The following is a 22,202-nucleotide window of genomic DNA, read 5'->3' as shown; positions in this document are numbered from 1 at the left end:
TTGTGTATTAATGTAAGTATATGTCTTGATGTGGATTTGTGTGTGTGTGTGTGTGTGTGAGCCTTTATACGTAGAAATATTAATTATCATTATCGTTATTATTATTCCTTATCCTTACTACCTATAATTATTAATATTAGTGATTATTATTAATTGTTATCCTTAAACCTCAGTTCATATTCCGAAAAATTGTTCTCAGCTAGTAGCGGTGGATGGAAATGTTTCTTCGTTAAAATCAATTACGATTACTTATCGTTAAGATATAGTATTTAAATTGTATGCATCCATGTATATTTATATATATATATATATATACATGCATATATATATATATATATTTATATATAATATTTATACGCTATGCGTAATGATATACACGTATATGCGTATATACGTGTATATCAGTTGATAGTCGGGTCGTTTAAATCGTTTTACACATATACAACATTTGTTAATTAATTATAAATAATTATCAATTAATCATTAATTATCATAATAACATTTATTTTTATCATTTAAAAGATTATTTTCGTATATCGTCGTCGTCATGATACTTCGATGATATATGTATTTATATAGAAACGACGACGAGAACGACGACGATAATATTTATTCACACGATTTAATATCCGACGCGAAGCGGCGATCCGTGTGTGCGTAATTAGGTGCGATCATTATTTTTCTTGTGTGTTTTACATGATCGCGATATTAGAATGCTTTATAGACACCCATGAATTTTCATAATTATTACATTGTATTTACATTGCGTAATATCAAATTACGCAGCGGCAAAAATTGCAGCCCAATTATTCATCGTCATCACTTTCGTAATAATCGTTTAGTAGCACACTTCTCGTTACCTCAAGCACAATATTAATCATACACCATTGATACTTGAGGTCAGTGTTACCCGAGATGACATTATCTCCCGACGTTGTCATCAACACTGGAGTAAAAAGTGCAGAAGAGGTGCCATCAGCCTGTCAGACGGACGCGTGCCGAAGGCTCCAGTTGCTCGTTTCGTCGGATTTTTCTCGTGTGAATCGGAAATGTTTTTTTATTTTCTTTTCTTGTTTCTTTTTCTTCCGTTTTGTTTCAATCAATTGAATTTAATTTAATATACCTATTTAATATAACTCAGCACGGCAAATCCTGGCGAGATCTAGTGAACGTTGTTGTACTATCGACATGGTTAGCGAGACATCAGGGATTTCCCTCCGCTGCCATTATGTTGTGCACTTGCTCGAGCTTGTAGGCCAGCCTCTGCTTCTGCGAAAACTCGTCCTCCTCCAACGTTACGATTAATTGTTCGTTGTATTTTACCGCGTATGTGTACAATTCGTAGAGTGCGCAGTTCGTGTTGAATTCTGTCGAGTGCAGCTGCGGGAATGGGGTGAATAAATATTTTATTATCACTGGTACTCGTTCAAGTTAGTTTTGAAAAGCACTACTGACATATTACTTTGATGTTAGAATATTCTTATCAATTTGCAAATATTTCCTGTAAACTGCCGTGACGCAGGACTGAATTGTGAAAAATTCCACACAGGCATTCGGGAATCTAATGTGCGTAAAGCTGGTTAAAACGTACGTCAATAAAAATATCGAAGGTACTTACTCTAGATTCTTCGGCAAGCATAGCGTTCATATCTTGATCAGAGATTGCGGGCATAATTTTAATATCGGAATAATATCGATCCACCCATTCTTTGTACCCTGGAATGTCTTTTGCGTATAATAGCTTGGAACTCGGCGAGTCTTTACCTGTGTTTGAAAAATCGATAGTATAATTAGCAATTATGACAACGCAAGGTATATCATCATAAATTTTTTTATGCTGTGTTTCGAGGTTCTTAGAAATTCTCAAAATATAGATAGGCATAAATCGACGGATATATTTGCATAATCACCTAATCTATGGTCCGACGTTGAGCAACTGTCCATGAAGGTCTGGGCGACGACAGATAAGCAGGAGTCAACGATGTTCGATTTATGAATATCGAATACGAAGTTTGGATTCTTGATAAGATTGACCCAAAATCTAAGGGGCAGGGAGTTGCTCTTCCACGTGTGTACGACCTCGGGGTCTGATATGCCGTGAAGCAGAGCTTGATCGTCGAGGAAATCGAACATGTATTTTATCGCGAGGGGAAGAGCGGACCCCCGATGCGCGGTACTGAATATGGTCTCGAACAGATCATCGACGAATTTTTGGAGGGTACCCTTGGTCGCGAGTAGCCTTGTGAGGTATATTTCCGAGACCATTTTGTTACCGCGTTCGCCCTCCTTCTGAGCGTCTGTGTCATGATGCTTGACGAGATGCCAGTACTTTATTCCGCTGTCGTGATCATGGTTTAGCGGCGAAGTAGCACGGGACAACGGAGGACTGGCGGAACTGAATTTGCTGAGATTCAGTGTTTCATATTTGTGAGACTTGTCAGTTTTCTCCGAGAGTATCGAGATGTTGTAGAGAGACGACTGTTTCGAGACTAGATTCAGAGACGCGCCATCCGGCACTCTGTAGTGGTTCAGCGTGTTCCTCTTTTTCCAGTCTCCCTCAGCCTTAGTTGTTGAGTCGTCGTCGTACAGTATTAATCTGCCCGATGTGCCGGTGCGCCATTCTGCAGATAACAAACGATGAAAAACTGTTATTTCATTATAGTACGCAGGATTTTTTTGGACCCCGCAAATCTTGCTATCAAACATTCATTGCTACTTACCGAGATCCAAGTCGTCTTTTCGCGGTCTCTGGCTGTACGGAGTAGCTCTGTATATCGTATCCAATGCCTTCTCTTTCACCTGGGATATCGTGTCACAGTCCAAAACCTTCACCGCGACGTTCTCAGTGTTTGGATCCAATCCACTGACAAATACAGTTTGCTGGGATATCGACACGTAGGCGGTCTGCAGGATTGTTATTTAAGTTAATCTCCAGTTGTACTAGTTTCTGTTTTCTCAAAGCTATTAAATACTTAGTATTTTCCAATTGTTAATTCCAACTTTTCACTCACCATTGCCTTAAAGTCGATAGACTGGCGAATCAATTTTTCTTCTGACAATGAGTATCGAGCCTCTGAGGTAATCGCGTCAACCGGTCCCTTGTCCACCTGCTGTTTCATACCTCTGAATAGCATGTACAGTGGCTCGCCGGCGCATTCTCTCAAGAATTTGTAAAGAAGAAAAGTGAACCATGCGGAGAGCATTTTTTCGGCGACGCTCTCAGTTCTGAAAATATAACAGCAATTTCCAGCATCAGTAATCGTACTTGACATGAAAAAAAATTCAACTCGCTAACCAGAAGAGCAAATATTTAATTGGTCACTGTCACTGACCTTCTCAAAAGTAGCTTCGGATGACTTTTTCCCTCCATGCATTTTTCAATAAGTTCGGCTAAAAGTGTCTTGAGAATGTCTGTACAGTACTCCATCTTACTTTGAAGCGTAACCATTATAAGGCTGGCAACATTGACTCGATCCCTCATCGAGAAGTATCTGTTACTTTCAAGGGTCCTAATGAAGAGCAGTAAGAATGTTTTATTCATGATCAGCTGCCCGAACAATCTGAGTCCCTTTTCTTTTCTCATCAGTTCAGGTCTCTCTCTCTGCAGGACGACGTGGTCATCGATATTAGGAAAGAGTATTTTCATGGCGTAAGTTCTGTAGTCAAGGAACGGAATGCCGCCGCTGGTCAGATCGCCGGTCAAATCCGTCATCTCGGTTTGCAGCTCGGCAAAGGCTTCCTTGCACTCGGCGGCGACCCTGAGTTCAAGGATATCCATTTGCTCCTGCATATTTTTCAGCACTCTATTGCTCTCCGTTGATTTCCTGCGGTAAGCGACGAGGAACGCCGTGAAAATGAACAGCAGGATTACTATGGCCGCTGAAACTCCGTACATCGCGGGCCTGGACAACGACCCGTTGATACCGGTTGGCGAGGCGTAGCTGAGCTTCCCGATTTTATACTTCAGTCCACCTCCGACGACTACAATCACCTCTGGAAGTTCCTGCTTGTTGGCAAGACCCGTATTGTCCAAGGCTGGAGGCTGATGTAATGGGGGTCGACATGTTAGTTGTTGCCTCGATAGGGACGTCACGTTGCAGAAGGAATTGCCGATCTGGACAGTTACGTCCGAATCCTGACACGCGCGGTCCAAGTTCTGACCGTTTATGGTGAGATAGTCGCTTTTGTAGTACTTCACTTCCTCCTCGAACACGTCGTAGACAGGATTCGGGTAGAGCAGGAAGTTTTTGTGCCTGTAAGTGATAAGTATACTGGTCAGAAAAGAGATATAAATGTTGAAATATGCTAAGATTTCGACGTTTGAAGAACGCCACCCAGTATAAACAAGCATTGGAAGTTGTCAGGGTACGATAACACTGCATACAATGAAATTCATCACGAACCCATTAGCGGAGAGATTCTGTACGCCCGTGACATTGTCCATGCGGAATCCGTACTCCAGCATCAGTGGATGATCAGCGTCCAGGTGAGTATCTTCGGATACTTCGACGGCGGGTGAATTGCATATCATGTTTGTATGGCTGAACGTAGCGCACTGAGAGACGAACATTTTGTCGTCGTAATAGACGTACATTTGAGGATTCTGCACGTATCCAAGATTCTTCCCGATTACCGATATCTTTATACCACCTGCGGGAATTCCCTTGGGTATTTTGATCTGTCCCGCAACGCCGCTCTCGACTGATTCTATCGTGGGGTCGTCGACGTATTCGAAAACGCCGTTGTACTGCCTAACTCCGCTGTCAAACTGCATCCTTAGCACACCGCTACGAGTGGTGTTGCTGGCACTGGTCATGCAGAGAGTCTCGTTGGCCTCGGCGCTTATTATGGAGCACGGTAGCTTGTCTATGAAAGCGAGTATCCTGCTGCCGGCGTTCATGTAACGTCCTGTTATCCTGATTACGGTCCCGCCACTCCGAGGGCCATACTTAGGCGATATGGACTCGATGACAGGGTCGACGAATTCAAAGTTGACGTCCGAGTAACCACGGAAATCCTCTATCTTGACTATCACGGGTCCCTTTCGCTCCTGAGGAGTACCAGGTCCGTCAACTCTGCATACGATCTGTTTCGTCCTGACGTAAAGTTCAGGGTAAGGCTCGCACGGAAGTCCGGCAATCGTCGCCCCAGCGTATATATCGGCAAATGTTTTCCCCAAGTTTATCCCTCGTATAGTTACGTTGGTACCTCCTTCCCAGGGTCCAAGCTGCGGCTCGAACGATTGAATCTTCGGGTTTGGGCAGGTTTCATTTCTGTTTAGCCAAATGCCGGAACCTCGATTATTGCACTGTTCTTTCACCTCGCACTTATCAGAGCTTTGACACCACCCGCATCCGTACTTTTGGGCGAGAGCCAAACACATGCCACAGTTGTCAGCCATGTCCTTACAACGGTATATAACAACGTGAATGTTGTCAGGATTGTCCAGAGGCTTTGAGCCTCCCCATATCACTGCGAAGGGTACCGTGATGTTAGGCGCCCTTGACGTGTATGAAAATTCTGTCGAATCGCAATATATTGTGTCTGCTAGAAGCTGTGCGTTAACGCTGGTTACACGTCCTTCGATGTTGAACTGACAGACGAACCTCGTTTGTACGATGAATTGCTGTTGAAGAGATAAACAGAAGAATACTTAGAATTTTTATCCCATGGTATTACATGCAGAATCTTTCATCTTAAACATGGTCGACAATTTTCAGATTTATGATCAAATTCTGCGCTCACCCCAATGATATGCACTTTGACACGAATATTTTTCTTTATTCCAGACGAGACCAGTATTTCTTTAGAATCCGTGGCGTTAATAGTAGGACAGAAACCTGGTCCACTTCTATAACTCGGGCCGATTCTCTGGAAATTATAAATACACAACGGATCAATATAACACAGGTTGAATGAAGGGAAAACAATCCAGTTAAAACTGTTCCTCGACAAAAAGCACTACTCACGCTGACTCCTGTGACCAATATGTCATTGCGGCAATTCTCGGCAGTATCGTGCGTGCATCTGTGACCATCGACGCACCAGTCGCAGGGGAAGCTCGACGAAACGCACTGGGTACAAGAGCTGTACGTGTTACAGTCGAAGAAGGTGAAATTCGTGGCAACGAGGTCGGGTCCGCTGGTCATTCGGACGGACAATCTGGCCGTGAAGTGGTGCTCGGCTTGGGGTATCGACGGCAGCAGATCGGTCCTTGGAGTGGTGCAATTAACGCCGTACGATTTTCGAGTAGCATTTGTTATGAGGGTTTTATCGAGGGCCGAGAACGCGCAGAGAAACTGTCCCGGGAGAGTCGGAAGGTTCTCTATCACAAGATCCAGGGTCCTTGCAGTCGTTCTTTGCAGCTGATTCGGAGTGACGCTTGCTATGGTAGTGCACCGACCGCTCTTGTACGAAATCCAGTACAAGGGATCGGTGGCTGCATCCTGACAGTCGCTTCTCAGATTGCACTTGTTCTCCAACGAGCACCAACCACAGTAAGGATCCTTGGCCTCCAAGCAATCCCAACACGTCTTGTATACCGAGCATTCCTGAACTTTGACCTTGGACACCTTGCGTTGTGTCATTACGTAGAGATGCATAAGCTGAGAGTCAAAATGTAGGTCCGAATTCACCGGGGATTTCGGATCCACCTCAAGGTCTCCATACTTCTGAGCCGAGGTCGCAGTCTCAACAACGACCTGAAACGAGAAAAAAAAAACCAGAAATTAATGACCGCAGTAGCCAAGTTCTTCAAGATTAATTTATATTCGTCATTCGTGTGTTTTTGTCTCAAGTACGATGTCGAAGAAAGGATGGAAGGAAGAAAGTAACGCGCCGCCGAACGATGCCGGACTTAATTTCAAATCCACGAGGGTGCCGAGGGGTTGAAACAGTTGAAGTGTAGCGGTGAAGCGGAAGTGGAAGCGGTATCGATCACAGGCCAAGATTTACGATTAACCCAGACTTACGCGTGTTTCATGTTAATTGACAACTTCGGAGCAAAGTAGGTTTTTGGGGGTGGGTTGGCGGGCAGAACGAGGGCGCCGAAGAAGGGAGTATAAGTAAGTTTTATTGCTCTAAACGCGCGGTAAGTGGTCGACCACATTGGTCAGACCCGCCCACGAATTTCCTACTCTTGCAGACGTGGCGTACCTTCGTACAATGTGGGTATTATGGTATGTAGGCATGTACGTACGTACCTACACTCAACTACTTCTTCAAGCGTACCTACATAAACGAAGAAAGAAATAAACGATACCACTGCTATAAATTAACCGGCTAGTAGAGAGAAAGAGTACGTTATATTTATAATGCAATGCAACGCTGCCCACAAGACAGGAACCGTGATTATTTCATTCAAGATATTTCTTAACTATTAAACAGATGATACACACCTCCTGTCCGTCAACCACTACGGACTCCATGCGGTATACATATATAGATATAGGATTCAGACGGGAAAGGATGAGTGAATCTTTCGCATTATAATTGACAGGTGAAAGAATGATACGATTTAAAAAATTATACGCCCTGCAACATTAGGAGCTGGTGTATTTAAGTACATGGTAGCCGTAGCCCAAAGAACGATCATAGACGTAACAGTACAACGAGTGCACAACGAAACCGTGAGATCCATCTGTTAATTTACAACTCGTGATAAATAATGACGCTTGATATCTACTGTATGAGAATAAAAATAATAAACAAATAAAGAACGTTCATGGATTGGAGTCATTAACAACACGGGTGAGCAGTACCTCCTTCCAAAGGTACGCTCCGGATAATTTATAATAATGAGTTAGTTGGCCAATCGAGGAGAAGGACGATGGGCACCGGGGCGACGATTATCATCAGAAAAGAGTTGTGGGTTAAAATTCCCCTGACAATAGGTACACGGAGAAGCGTGTATCGTCCATCCATACAGTTCTAAATTCTAGACACATTTTTCCTTTCATACAATAAGTTAAGAATAACTTCTTATCGTGGAGTACAAGCCTTCTGTAATAACTACAATCATCTCTCCAACCCGATAAGAGTCATAAATTCCTCTTGCGTATGCGCGCACACCTTATTAGGTACACTTTTTATTCTACCAATACCTCTTCCGGCTGACCGAGGTGCTTTGGTACACCGTAAGTTTGGTCATCGGAACGAGTATAGCTAGGTACCACCTAGGTACACCACTATCGCACGTGCCGGTGCAGTTAAAACACCTGGAAGACACCTACACTATGCTCGAACCACCCATCAAAGATAAAGTCAATGAAACAGGAAACCTCACGCACGCAGACACACGCGCATTGACACTGTAATATACCTAGAATCCTATAGTCGTAAAGACGCGGGCACCTATGCTTGGTTCTTTCAAGAATGATTTTCACCGTCCTCTGAGGTATCCAAATTGATAATGAAACAAAAGTTTCATTACTATTCTCGTATCCTATGAACCGAAACGGAATCTGCTGGTTCGACTACTTTCATTGGCTGACAATGAAAGAAATGAGAAGCTTAGTGTTACACGTTCGAAGAAATATCTATGGAGCAATGTGCTTCATAAGATCGACGTGCTACTTGGTCACAATATAACCAGCCATGCACACAACGTGTTATTTCGCTCATGATTTGACGATAACTTTCGGGACTTGCTATTGCTGTTGTTGGTGCTTAAAAACAAGGAGTAAAACGTTAGAAAGATAGTTTTTGTTCATGACGTTACGTACTGAACAAACAATGAATTCTTTCAAACCGATAATCATCTCGAGACGATGAACGGTAGAAAATGTGTAGGTATGGTTAGCGAGGCGATTCTAAAGTAGAGAAGAATGTACGTGCCATACACGCAAGAGGCAACAAGAGTTGAAACGGTTCTCTCGAACAGTGAAAGAAGAATTTCAATATTTTTTTTTTCAATTATCAGTTATTATTCGTTACGTCCGCCAACTCCTCGTTGCACATTCATCTTGCGTAATCCAGTCCACCTCGAATTCAATTTTTTACCAGGCTTTTAAAAAGTTTTTTTTTTTTTTTTTTGAACGCCACTATCCTTTTAACGACCACTGTGTGAGCGGCGGCAGGTCATTTTTTATTCAAATTCCTCTGAGCTGGATTGACGAGGATGACGCGTTGTCGCTTTGCCCGCAGGCGGTTTGCCTGTACGCATATCGTATGGACATGCTGTATGTGTACGTGTCATGTTTCATCGTCGATAATAATATGATATCAATCATGAGACAATTAATCGAAATACGTGCGAAGAATATCGCGATGTGCAAAGATCATCGGCAATAGTAGTCTACCTCATTGTCAGTCTTGCACGTCGTTGGTTCCGCATCGCAATTATCCAATCCTGCTTAACTTATCAGCTGTAAATGTTACGACGAGTTAGCGATCAAGGAATCCTTCCAAGGAACAGTTAAACCCGAAACAACAAAAGGAGAATGAGAACCAGCTAGAAACCGGATATGTATGTATTTCCCAGCAGGCTCTATGAACCGAGCAAATCGAGTAACCCATCATCAGCTATATCAGCACAGTGACTAACGTAGGTGCAATTATCTGCGAATTGAGTTAATTCGCGGTAGTATTCCGCGAAGTGCGAAATGTGGGAAAGCTTCCAAGTGTGCGTGTACAAGCACACTATCTATACCACCATGCTGTATGTACAGTGTCTCTAGTGGAATCCAAGGTGTATCGAGAAGTTCGTTTGAGCACACAGACATTAGTGGACGTCAGGCACAGTCAACAATCACCAGAAACAAATGACGCGTATTTTGTTCAAGGAGTCACGCAATATATTGTGAAATGAGAATGGAATGAGCAGAAAAGAGTGAGACAAGAAGCGATCGTAATGCGCGGTATCCAACGATTCGCCTGGTGTGATAAATAAATCACACGTGGTCGTCTTTGAAAAACACCGCAACTTCCGTTGTTTTATAAAATTCTTCCTCAACTGACCGCTCTGATAAGCCAAGAGTCCAAGACTCAGCAACGTAGCTTACGTCTAAGTACCCACAATGTAAAACCGCGGACAGATGCCAAAGGAGGAAAGTGCTCGAACGTTTTTCGGATGTAAATGGAATGAAAGGGGGGGAGGGAATAAAATACCCGGGAGAAAACCGCAATCAGTCGGTGACCGCAATCATCAGGCGCTAAACGGATTGTTAAACGAGTTAGCAGCAAACTGCTACCAAACTAAAGTAAACGAAAGCAAGTAACTCAAACCGTTGTTGGGTAAAGAATTTCGTTCCTTGGTCTATTTGTTCCCCTCTCCCTTCACGTCTCGGCGACTCTCTTTCACTTAATTTATTTATTTGTTTTTTTTTCCTTCTTGTGTGTTTTTGAATACCGGTGCACAGGACGTTACTACGACATCAAGAAAACTTTCTCAGGGGGTTAAAAAGGACCGAGAGAGTCGGGTTCTTTCCCAGGCCCTAGACAAACTCTATCTCCTAAATATATCCCTGGCGGTAAGGTATCTTGTTAACATATTACCGACCTCTCCCCACCTGGGCCCACCTTCTCCCACACATCTCTCAGCTATATTATACCAGCAGCTCCTGCAGATATTATTTACGGTCTTCCTTTTAATCTGCATATTTTAGAGGCCCTTGTGTTTACGTTTGAACAAAGATAAACCATTACACCTTATACGTATAATGAGCGTATACGTGTGGGCTGGAAGCTGCAAACTCCTGGGACATAGCCTCGACCGACAATGAGTCTGTCCTTTATGCTCTCAGTCAACTTTTTGTCTACACACGCATGCAGAGAGAGAGCGAGAGAGAGACTTCACTCCATCTATCCTACATCGTGTGCTTCTATGCCCACCATCTCCTGTCTGCATTATACTATAAACGCTGGTACGCTTCTCATCGTCGTCGTCGTCGTCTTCGTACGAGCATATGGACTATGGACGATGGACGACGGAACGAGCCTTGGTACTTAGGAGAGATCGAGGCGAACACAAACCCGACCATCTCATACAGAAATCGGGACTTGTACGAAGTCACTTTCCTATATATGTTATAACGTATAACACATACAGACGGTGAATTCCATTCGTTCAATTTATCTCTTTCTTATATAATATGTGGACTATTATACATCCGTGAACCGCATATGCAGAGATGCATTCCTTTTATCTCTCGCGCATCATCGGGAGGTATTTTCATTGTGCACTCCCGGCAAAGAAAACCCGTTCGTTCGTGTAAAACTAACCGCTTCTTCCACATCCTCATCTCACCTCATTACCGGTTTTTTCCCTTTCTTTCCAAGTGTCTTTATCATTCTTATTTTTTCACTTCCTAATCCAAACGTTACTCTGTTAATCATATGCGCGTCAAGAGTACTCAAAAGTGACATTCCAGTTGCTCTTAAGTTGCGCTTCTCCTCTTGTACCACACTATACCAACACTCTCGACAAACGAGAATTGACAAAAAGATAAAAAATTTCAACCCCACACAGACGGTTAATTCTAGTGAATATTTTCAGTAATTAAATGAACATCCATCCCAAGATTACTTAAATCTTGAAAGTCCATGCAGGAAACGCCGTGCCCCGCAAGACGGAAAATTTCATTTATATATCCGAGGTATAAAAACCTAAAATAACGCTTACACCAGACCCTGGGAAAAAACATGAGCAACAAACGACGGTGGAGAGCGTCATGGACCAAGTCAAATATTGACGTTCCATTTTTCCGTCTCCCGGACACCTAATTCGATGAAAAGGGTTAGAAATCGAGAGTGGTTTTCGGTGAGCTTGTAAGTGAGGGTGAGAGAAGGACCGTTGTCGACGGTGATCGTCTAGTACCTTATAGGTATACGTTGCACACAAATGCGCGTGTATGTGTATGTGTGAGAGAACGGGATGAGGAAGAGGAAGCGTAGGAGGAGTCGCGAATGTTTATCTAGGGGTCGAAATCGAGGAATTTCAAACGATAAGCGGTGATTCATTGTTCGGACTAGCTGAGCTTATACGTTGCGTCGTCACGAACATCGCACACGATTTCTCCATGGGTACAAGTTACAGAAATGGGGACGCTGCTTTAACGTCGTCGCTTGTTAGATTCGGACAACCTCAACGAAATCGCACCCGCGAGTTTAGGTTCAGGGTTTAGGGTTTAGGGTTAGATCATAATCTTCCGGTGAGCCAAGGCGATGTGGTTGGTACGAGTACGATAATCGGCGTGGGTACAACTCGGTGAGAGTTCTCGGCAACGCGACTCAACGCCACGAAGAGACAGAGACACGCTTCTTCTTCTCACCACCAAGACCATGGCGTCGTAGAAGCATTGGTAACACCCCGGTCTTACATAGAGGTCTCTGGGAACTCGCTCAAAATTTCAGTGACGAGTGTGCCCTCTTATTGAAGCACCGACCGTTTCGCCTGGCGATCACGAGTGTCGTTACTATCGAGGGATTCAGGCTGTGCGAGCGGGTTGGGGGTAAGAAATCAGAAAAACCGAAAATCAGAATGGCCAGAATTTCGAATTTAATAAACTCGAATATCAAATATGAGAGAACAGATACTATCAGAAATTTCAAGTCCCGAATGTTGCCCAATAAAAAGCTGCAGTTTACCTAAAATGTATTTAGTAGAGAGCTCTATTTGTCCGAACCCACTTACTTCAGGGAACGTTAATCCAAGAATTCAGAGATGCAGAATTTAATAATGAATAAAGTCAATATTCTAGAGAATGAATTTGTAGAAAGTTTCATATTCTCAAATGTATTCACAAATATTATAAAAATAAAAGTTAGAACTTCATCATCTAGAAACGGCGGAAAACAGATATCCAGAATATAGAATGGTCATTATTCAGAATCGTACAATTCAGAAAGATCGGTATTCCGAAAGTAACCACATAGATGGCTTACCACCAGAATTTCACATTCCGAGTCTATCCAACTGATCTATTTTGAATTGTAAAATGTTTTATATACAGAATCAAGCAAATTCTTCACCCAATACTTAATAAAGAAGAACGAACGCAATGCAAATGGACAACTTTGAGTTGTTAAAGCTGTTGGGTTAGCCCTTTAGAGTGTGGCCAACGATGTGCCTGTTTTTATTTGCTGACTTGACTTTTGATTATCATAAACTTATATTTCTCGGCTTCTAATATCATATGAGTTATTGACTCTTGTGATATATTGCGATTCTTCATTCTGACGATTCTGATATACTGCAATTCTATATTCCGAATTTTCTATGAGATTACTACTCTCAGTTCTAACCGTTCTGATACTCCTTCGCATTTATGAATACGAATAGCTGAAAATTCTACTTCATGATCCATCTGAAAGTTATTTACTTGTGATTGCGAGCAATCGCATTTGCCTCATTCTGCGAATGGCCTTCAGGAATTTTCACCAGTTGTGTATTCTAAATTCTATAACTTCAAATTTCGATACTTTTATATTCTATTTCCATAATATCTGGCTTAACGAAGATTCACACACTTTGTTCTTTCGTGATTGTGACTTTTCGATATACCGATGTTCGGAATTCTGACAATTCTGATTTTGGGTTTTGCTGATTTTTTACACAGCACCCGTGCGAAAGAGATGGAAACAGGTTGTTGACCGTCCGTGGTTTTGAAATCTCTTTCCGTCTCTCTCACACAGCCTGAATCCCTCGATAGCAGCGACACTCGTGGTCACTATTCGAAACGGCCTGTGCTTAAATAAGAGGACATAACCCCACCAGTAGAGTTTCCAAACATACAGGGGGCTGAACGCTTTAGAAATAGTATTTAATTCCGGTTTGGGCCGCTAGAGGCGGAGCGGTAGAGTAAAGTTGTTTGGGAAAGAGATAGAAACAGGTCCATCATCTCTGTCTAACCGTATTATCGGTTCAAATGAGTTTGAATAAGATTTTGATGAAACAACCCAAAAGGTTAAAGCATATTTAGATAGAATTTAGAGGTTGTGTTTGCGAACATTACCTTACGACAGTGCGAACTAGCGGCAGCGTCAAGAAACGAAAAATACAGCGTAAGCGTATTTCCCCCACCACGCAAATTTCGACGAGTTTCAAGACCTGTATATAAGACCGTGGGTAACACTGCCGGCTCGTCGTATTATGGACAACACTGTATCACGCCAAGTCCTCTTATTCCAACGATACTCGCCGCCGCCATCGGGCATGGTTGGAGTATACCCATGGAGCCTGTCTCCTCCTCACCTTTAACGGTACTCTGGCCCTACTCGACCGGCCCTCGACTCCTCGACTAGGCGACTAGGCATCCTGCAGGCTTGCCCCGCGTGTCCTGCACAGGACAATTAGGCACGCCGCTATACCGTCCGGCGATATTTTATGGTACGGTTTCTAGGTTCCGCAGGATACGTGCTGAGGAGCCTGAATCTGACCGCGCGAAAAAGAGACGATTTTCCGGGGTCAATACAGCTGCAACAACAGCGCTCGACGTGACTCGCGATTTGTCTGACAGTAAAAGTAAAGTCGTGTGTAGTTGTTCTTCTTCATTTGGAAAGAATAAAGGTGATAAGTGACTTGGCCTTAGTTTTACCTTATTCCTCGAAAATTCTTCCCACAACATACCGTGAAAATAATTCATGGCCCGATTAATTAACTCGTTTACATACACAATGCATGCGCAACGGTCAAGGATTAAGAAGAAAAAAATCATTTTTAACTGTATTCGTTTGTTACAGTTAACTATACGTATGCATGTAGAAGTTTGAACATGCGATGTCAAATCTCAGGTGTTAATTCTAGATAAACGATACGTCGAAGAAAGTCTGTAATGAATCTTTGAAATATAAAAATTCGCATAACGCAATAAAACTAGTTGCAAAAAGTATATAAAGTGATTTGCTACGCCTTTTTCAAATAGGTACAGTAAGAAAAATATGAAGTTAATAACGCGTGTGCATCTATATGCATAAATATTTCATCACTTTTGGCATAAAGCTGGAACCCACAACGTTAGCGTGTTTTCTAAAAATGTAACAATGCATATTAAATAAGGACAACGCATCCTTGTGCCACGATGTAGAAAGCCGGATAGGTAGGAAAAGAGTGAAACAACTGTGCAACTTGACGCTGCTATACTCGACGGACGAAATGAAAATATAATTCGCCTTACATCTGCTGCTACTGCTGCTGTGTATGTTATAAGGTACCGTGTCTCTTATGGCTTTCGAATTATTTATTGTACTTTTCCAAGGTATAACAGAGTTCCCGGGCCATATCCGATATCCACGTGCAAGCGTGTATACAATGTACATATAATAACAAGTGTACGGAAATAAGAATCGTTTCGATGTCACATTTACCACCCTCTACGCTTTCTTAAGAGGACTAGTGCGTTGAAAAATGATTTATATTTTCTTTCTTTTGTTTTTCGTTGTAGCTTTTTCGAAAGTGCCATCCTTGCGGCGTATTTTGGCGTTTCAATTATTGAAAAATACGAAAACTTACGGATTTGTCAGGCGAACGCGTCGATCGTTGCGTAATCCGCAAACTCGACTTTCTTCGAAATCTGGGAATTGGACAAAAAATCATAAAACAAAAGGAGATCGAAGAGAATGCTGCACGAGAAACATCGTATCACGGTGGAATGAGTATCGAAAAGTCATCAAAAACTTTCAGAACGTTTTTCTCCAATTTGATTTTTATTTTGTTTTTTAGAATTTTTGTACGATTTCTCGAAAACTGACCTTCCGATCGATTTCAACACGCGCGTCATTTTTGGACCGTACTCGGAAGTTGCCGGAAAAACTCTAGTGTCTTGATTATATATTGATTAACAAAGTTTGGAATTTTAATGAAAAATCGATGCTTCTACAAAAATGGTTGAATTTGCTCGATTTTTTTCTTCTTTCTCCAAGCAAGACCGGAAAAACTACAAGCCCTGGGAGCATTTCAGTGAAACTTGACTGAAATCGGTCCACTGGAACACTCAAGATATCGCTGCAAAACGAAGCATATGAAAAAACAATGACCTAACCTTTGACCCTACATCCGGTCAATGCTATCAACTTTACGTGATGAAAAAAAATTAGTTTCATACTATTCAAGCCATTAATAAACATTGTGCAAAGGGAATGTTTTTTTTACCCGCATCCATCTGCTCCCAATGAATTCCTGAAGAAAAAAGTGCATTCTCGGCTGTTTCGACGTTCTAAATCCCCTCAAAAACCACGAGTTTTCGGTGAATATTACCACTAAACGCCAACATCCAGGCAACCAGGTTATACGCATTGCATACGTGTAGGAATGCAGTACGTCGTTTCGGTTGCCTATCTGCCGGCGTTAAGCGGCAAGTTTCACCGAAAACTCCGGGTACTGCGTACCCGTTACGATAACAAAGCCGTAGTTTGCAAAATCGGAAAGAAAGTAAGACAGAAAATAACATCCACGTGTGTATAATATAATAGTAGGCAGACTGTGCAGGCAATGGAGGTATACGAGCATAAAACCGAAACAAAAGTTAGCCGGGCATTAGGCTACGATCAATCATTTCTATATAGTAATCCCCGTGTGGGTCGGATCTGTGCGCAGGACAAGCCCGTCGACTTTTAACACCTTTTTGCCCCATAAACCTTATTTTATTTCTTATTTCCCACAGACGGTTTCTTCGTTTTTTTTTTTTTTCTTTTTTCTCCTTCTTCTTCTTTTTCTTTCGATACAGTTGTACACCTTACATCGTCAGCAGCACGCGCCTCAACAAACTCGCGTTTGTGACACAATGTCGTGACGTTTTGTTCGATCGTCATTGATTGATATTTCATTCTAATTATTAAATATTAAATTATTGAACGAAATGAAAAAAAAATTGGAAAAAAAATGTGCAAACATTTTATTTCCTCATCGTCCGTTATATAGATAATAAAATTATTCATCCCCGTTAATTTATTTCACGCTGCGGGAGCTTAAATCCATTGTTGAAAATGATAATCCGATCAAAACTAATGTAAACAAAGCTGTTTGTACGCGTCGAGAAATAATATACGAATAGACCATGCGATAGTCGATGCACTTTGAATTCAACAACAACAACAGCAACAGCAACAGCGACAGCAAAAGCATCTGCATAGACTTTTGCATTCGGGTAGGGGATAGTTAAATGAGTTATTTACTACGGCAATACTGCTGCATCGAGTCGTCGACTGCTACAGTATGGCTGCCTGCCTACCGAATGGGCTCCAGTTCGATTCACGATTGAGTGAGTAAATATTCAATTAATGTAATTAATCGCTCGAGTGCTGTACCGAGGCTGAACGAACGACGGTACGAAAATGGTAGGGAGACTGTGGAAAATCTGGCGAATCGTCGTTACCCGAATGAAAAACCTATTTGTTCCCAGCTCGATGTGTAAACGTTGCTATACGTTTACCCTTTTTTTTTTTCTCTCTCTCTCTCTCTCTGCGTTTCGCCTCTATAGAAACATTTTTCTCTGCTCTCCTCTCTCCTTTTTTTATATATATTCTTTTTCTATTTTTCCTAAATTTTCCAATCTTCACGCGAAGCGAAAAACCTGGGATGGAAATTTTTTTTTCATCACATCTGATACCAACCCTTGGCTCAGCGTTTATAAATTCAATATTATACCCCTTTTTCTCTCCCTCTCTCTCCCTCTCTCTCTCTCTTTCTCTCTACTTATTATTCACTTTGCCATCTCATTCTCGTTTCAACAAATTTTTCCGAATGATATTTATTTTGTAGAAATAATATTATAACGTCTGAGGAAAATAAACTTAAACTCGGGATAGATATTTTTTGTGAATATTGATCCCTCCTTCTCTCTCTCTCTCTCTCTCTCTCTCTCTCTCTCTCTCTCTCTAAGTTTAATCTGATTTTTGTATTACTGTACAGACTTGATATCCATACTCGTGCAAGATCAAAGTAGGTACACTTTTTCCAAAGAAGCAGAAAAATTGTTAGCTCGATTGTTGCCCGCGTTCTCCGAAAAGATTATATTCGAATTTTCTGGAACTCGCGTTTCGACGGATTTTATATTTCATGTATACATGAATAAACCGCGGTTATACATATTCATATATGTATATATATATATATATATAATATATATATAATATATATAATATATATAAACATATGAATACAGGTAAGATAAGAAAGTACGCTTCTGCTTCTTCGTCCGCGGACAAATATAGATCAATGTAGGTATTAGGTGGGCGTAACTTAGTCTAGGATAAAACCTCCGCGTATACGTAACTCTTATACGCATATAATAGGTATATCCGTCCATTCATGCGTCGAGGAAATCTGTATTTCATTTTCAATAACGGTACGTATCGTATATAAATATATTACGTACGTACTGACGCAGGTAATACGTCGTAGATATTGCACGAGAATCGTTGGATGAAAAATTGATTGAAAATTTTTTTTTTTTTTTTTCAACGTCATACTACAGGTACAAACGAAAGCGGGGAGCTTAGGAAAAATTGTAAAGGAACTGAGAGTAAAATAAGATGGATGAAGAGATTAGATACATTATATATATACACGGTATATTATTACTATAATGCCTGATAATAAGGTGTACGAGAAGTAGGAGATGATTGAAATTCAGTACTAGAAAAAGAAGCCAAATAAGAGTTGAAAAAAAAAAAAAAAAATAAATAAAGAGGGTCGAGGAGGGAGAAGAAGAAACTTTAGAAAGAAAAAAAAAAAAAAAAGGGGACGACTCACTTTCTTGAGATGGCCGTCGCTCGTGCCGACAAAGACAACGGTGTAATCACCGGTCGATGTTGCAGCAACGGCAGTTAGATGCTCCTCGAAAGCGAGGACCGGTAAAGCAGCGATAGGATCCTGACCTCCTAGAGGCGTGTTGACATCGAGACCGCAAAAATCTTCGGCGATAGTCTGCAGCTTCTGTAACAAGAAGAGAAAAAAAATAAATAAATACATAACGTCACCAGCGGTATGAAAAACAATTTTTACAATTCAAGACTCGTGTAAAGTTTTAAATTCGATTGATTGGATCGTTACCAACAATCCCGGTATGCATGACACGCGTTGTGTTATGCGTTACAGATATGCAATGCGATCAATTACCACGCGGATAACAATCGGAGAAGCATCGGATCGGTTTTCAATCGACTTTGTAACCAGACGCACGGTTGGTTGTTCTGCGTATGTGTGATGAACGCAAACAGAGTGTCAAGTTAGGTTGTCGGAAGACTTTTGAGGGGGAGAGGGGGAGGAGAGTGATGATAATTCTTTTTTAGCTTTCGATTTACGGGGTGGGTATTCGTGTATAGTCGAGGCGAGGGAAGACAAACTGTTGGGGGGAGGATAGTTATTAATGCGTACGTGAATATACTGGACCTGAGTTTTATAACTGTGTATTATTGTACGCATGTGTGCACGCTATTTATACGTATAATAGAGATAGGTATGTGTCCACAAAGAGAGTGACAACCGCGACCGGCATAAGACAAATAGAACGAGGATCAATACGTAATTAAATGCAGAGATCAAAGGGCGGCCATTTTCCAGTCAGTCTGCACTCGAAATTTAACCGTCACAGAGATGGGGGGGGGGGGGGAAAAAACAATACAATAAAAATAAATGAATTAAAAATTAAAACCACAAATTTTTTCGACGAAACGACTCGGACATTTCCATATAATTTGAAACAGTTTGTGCGTGGTAATGAGGAATTTTTGCTGATACAGGATTTGCACCGTATTGTCCAATTTCCATTGAATAATAGTAATAATAATATCTCATCTTGTTCGTAAATGAATTTCACGCGAAATTATACACCTGATGTTATGAATGTTTGATAACGTGAGTGTACATTGAAACACAGTACCAGCATCAAACTTTTAATTTTGTAAGTTATTTTATTCCCGACTCAACGATGAAGTCAACTTTTTTTTTTACCTGAAAACCGGGACGAAAGTGGCATATTTTTTCCTAAAACGCATTTGAGGAAAATATCAGCCCGCTTTAAAAGTCCCAATTTTCAAAATCAATATTTCGGCCACATTGAATCGGAAATAAAGTCCTTTACGTAACACAGGAATAAAAGTCGACTTTATTCCCTTGTTACATAATGTAATATTTTCGGTAATTCCGAGAGCTCGGGAAAAATTGATATCAAAATTTTTTTTATGATTTCTATTTTACCGAAACTCGATGTTTGGTAGGTATAGATTCGAAATTCATTAATTTGTACACTTTTGTTTTTTGCCCGGACTGTACACCGCATACGTCCTTCGAAATGTGTTCGAGATATGTCAGGGTGTGTACAAGTTTGAAAGCTACCGCAGGTCATTGATGAGGAGAAAAACCGATGGGTGTAGATATATATCGGTGTATAACCGTACAGGGCGGTAAATTCGGCAATAGTCGATACCACGGAGGATATATTATGTACATATTGATTTTGTCGTAAAACACAGAAGTAATAAAAGCGAAAGAGGAAAGTTGAAGTGAGTGGAAAAGAATTTAGGGTAAAGAAAATTATCAATATAATACATGATCCTTGTGTCGTTGTTGCTCTACGACGATGAAAAGGAATCGCGGATTTTGCGAAAATTGTAATAGTGTGGTACACCAAAAGTATTAACGTTCAGTTTTTTTCTCGATACTATTAGCAGGTAATCCAGGTTTACAAAATTTAAACATCGCTTCTGACGGATGGATTAAAAAACCCGGAAAAAAACCTAGACAACTTATTATTGTATCACTTTCTTCAGCTGACGAGAAATGACTATAAGATGGGTGAATAATTAAATTGACCAGTAAAATTTATACATTAGAAATGAAAACAAGCGGCGTCGTTGCAAATTTTAGAAATCTGACCTTGGATTCGTTATCGGTAACGTAAAAGATCTCTGCCTATAACTAATTTCTAACAAAATCCGAATATTTTTAGATTTTTTTTTCCACCATATTCGACTCGTTATTTTGTATTTTGTAAATCTGACCTCAGATTCGTGATAAGCCACCCAATAAACCTTCGGCAACCATTTTTCATCAAAATCCAAATATTTGTAGTCATTTTTTTTTTTTTTTTTCTTTTTCAGCATATCGAATAGGCCAAATTTAAATTTTGCAAATCTGACCCTCGATTCGTGATCATCGATAGAAAAAATTTTACGATACCCGTTTTCATTCGCATCCATTCAAAGCATTCACAAGATATCATCATGTTTAGTTGATTTTTTGGAACAATGTTATTTACAGAATTCAAAAAGTACTGAACCGATCAAATGAAAAACTTGATGAATTTTAATTTTGGAATTACCGCTCTGATTGAAACTAAAATTATTGAAATATGGCAACACGGTCCTGAGATATCGTCGGACAAAAAAATTGATCACATACATAAATACACACACACACACACGCACACAAAGGCGTGCACCAGAAAGAAATGATTGAAGGTGATTCTCCAAACTTCAAAATGTGTAGATCTAGCGAAAACTCAACTTTTCATTTTCAGGGTGATTACAGTAAATTCCTTTTTTTCTCTGAAAACAGAGAAACGGGAAGTTAAAAAAAACAAACGAAGGATGGAATTGAAAGAGGCGAATGAACGTACACTTTCCAAGTGTTATCAAAACAGAGACCGCATCCTCAACGTGGGCGACGCACGTATTACAATCAACTATTCGTGATGTCGTTTATCGCATTCCGAGCATTGGACGAATGATTGTTAATATACACAGCAAACCCTCATTTATACGTATCGCGTTTGTAAGTTTTTCTAGTTTATAAGTTGAATTTTTTTTGTCCTGGCAATTTCTGCCAGAAAAACCATATGCGAAAATATTATCATTGCGAAGTTGGTAACGTTATCGTAACGATTCGTCCTGGGGAAAAACCGATATTTAGCGATTTTTAAACGGTTCGAAATTCGTTGAACCGTAATAAAACAAAACATACTCATATTTTTCAATCTTGGTTCATTCAATATCATTGTTAAAATAAGAAAATAGTGACTATGTCCCCAATGTTTCGTTACGATAGCGTTACTAACTTCCAACCTCGTAAAATATTTCACTTGTACGTTTATCGTTCATACGTTGTTCATACGTTATTCGCACTTATACGCTACCAATTTCGACCCCCTAGCGCTGTTCTCTGTTCAGTTATACGTTATTGCAACGGAATTTTTAGTCACGAATTTCGATTTGATGTTCGTCTTTCCTACCGCTAGATGGTGTGAACGTTTCGATGTTTAGTTTAA

At 40.9% G+C, this 22,202-nt stretch overlaps 1 protein-coding gene across 3 annotated transcripts in view; it reads right to left on the bottom strand.

Annotated features, from left to right (window-relative positions):
* Positions 1-406: 406 nt before the first annotated feature.
* LOC107217144 (plexin-A4) overlaps positions 407-22,202 on the bottom strand; it is a 68,394-nt gene continuing 46,598 nt past the window's right edge. For 2 of the 3 annotated variants that reach the window (XM_046740626.1, XM_046740627.1), the window contains exons 3-12: positions 18,689-18,871; positions 5,970-6,701; positions 5,746-5,871; positions 4,404-5,626; positions 3,333-4,253; positions 3,012-3,225; positions 2,721-2,904; positions 1,911-2,645; positions 1,619-1,764; positions 407-1,380 (exon numbers count right to left, since the gene is read on the bottom strand). In XM_046740626.1, coding sequence (XP_046596582.1) covers positions 1,204-1,380; positions 1,619-1,764; positions 1,911-2,645; positions 2,721-2,904; positions 3,012-3,225; positions 3,333-4,253; positions 4,404-5,626; positions 5,746-5,871; positions 5,970-6,701; positions 18,689-18,871 — 4,641 coding nt within the window. In that variant the 3' untranslated portion in view covers positions 407-1,203. The remainder of the gene's footprint in view (positions 1,381-1,618; positions 1,765-1,910; positions 2,646-2,720; positions 2,905-3,011; positions 3,226-3,332; positions 4,254-4,403; positions 5,627-5,745; positions 5,872-5,969; positions 6,702-18,688; positions 18,872-22,202) is intronic. The other variant, XM_046740628.1, reaches the window with a different exon arrangement.

Source organism: Neodiprion lecontei, chromosome 5 (genome assembly GCF_021901455.1).
Source record: "Neodiprion lecontei isolate iyNeoLeco1 chromosome 5, iyNeoLeco1.1, whole genome shotgun sequence".
Taxonomy (NCBI): Eukaryota; Metazoa; Arthropoda; class Insecta; order Hymenoptera; family Diprionidae; genus Neodiprion; species Neodiprion lecontei.
The sequence above is the reverse complement of the archived record's forward strand: the minus strand, read 5'-3'. Positions and strand labels throughout refer to the sequence as shown.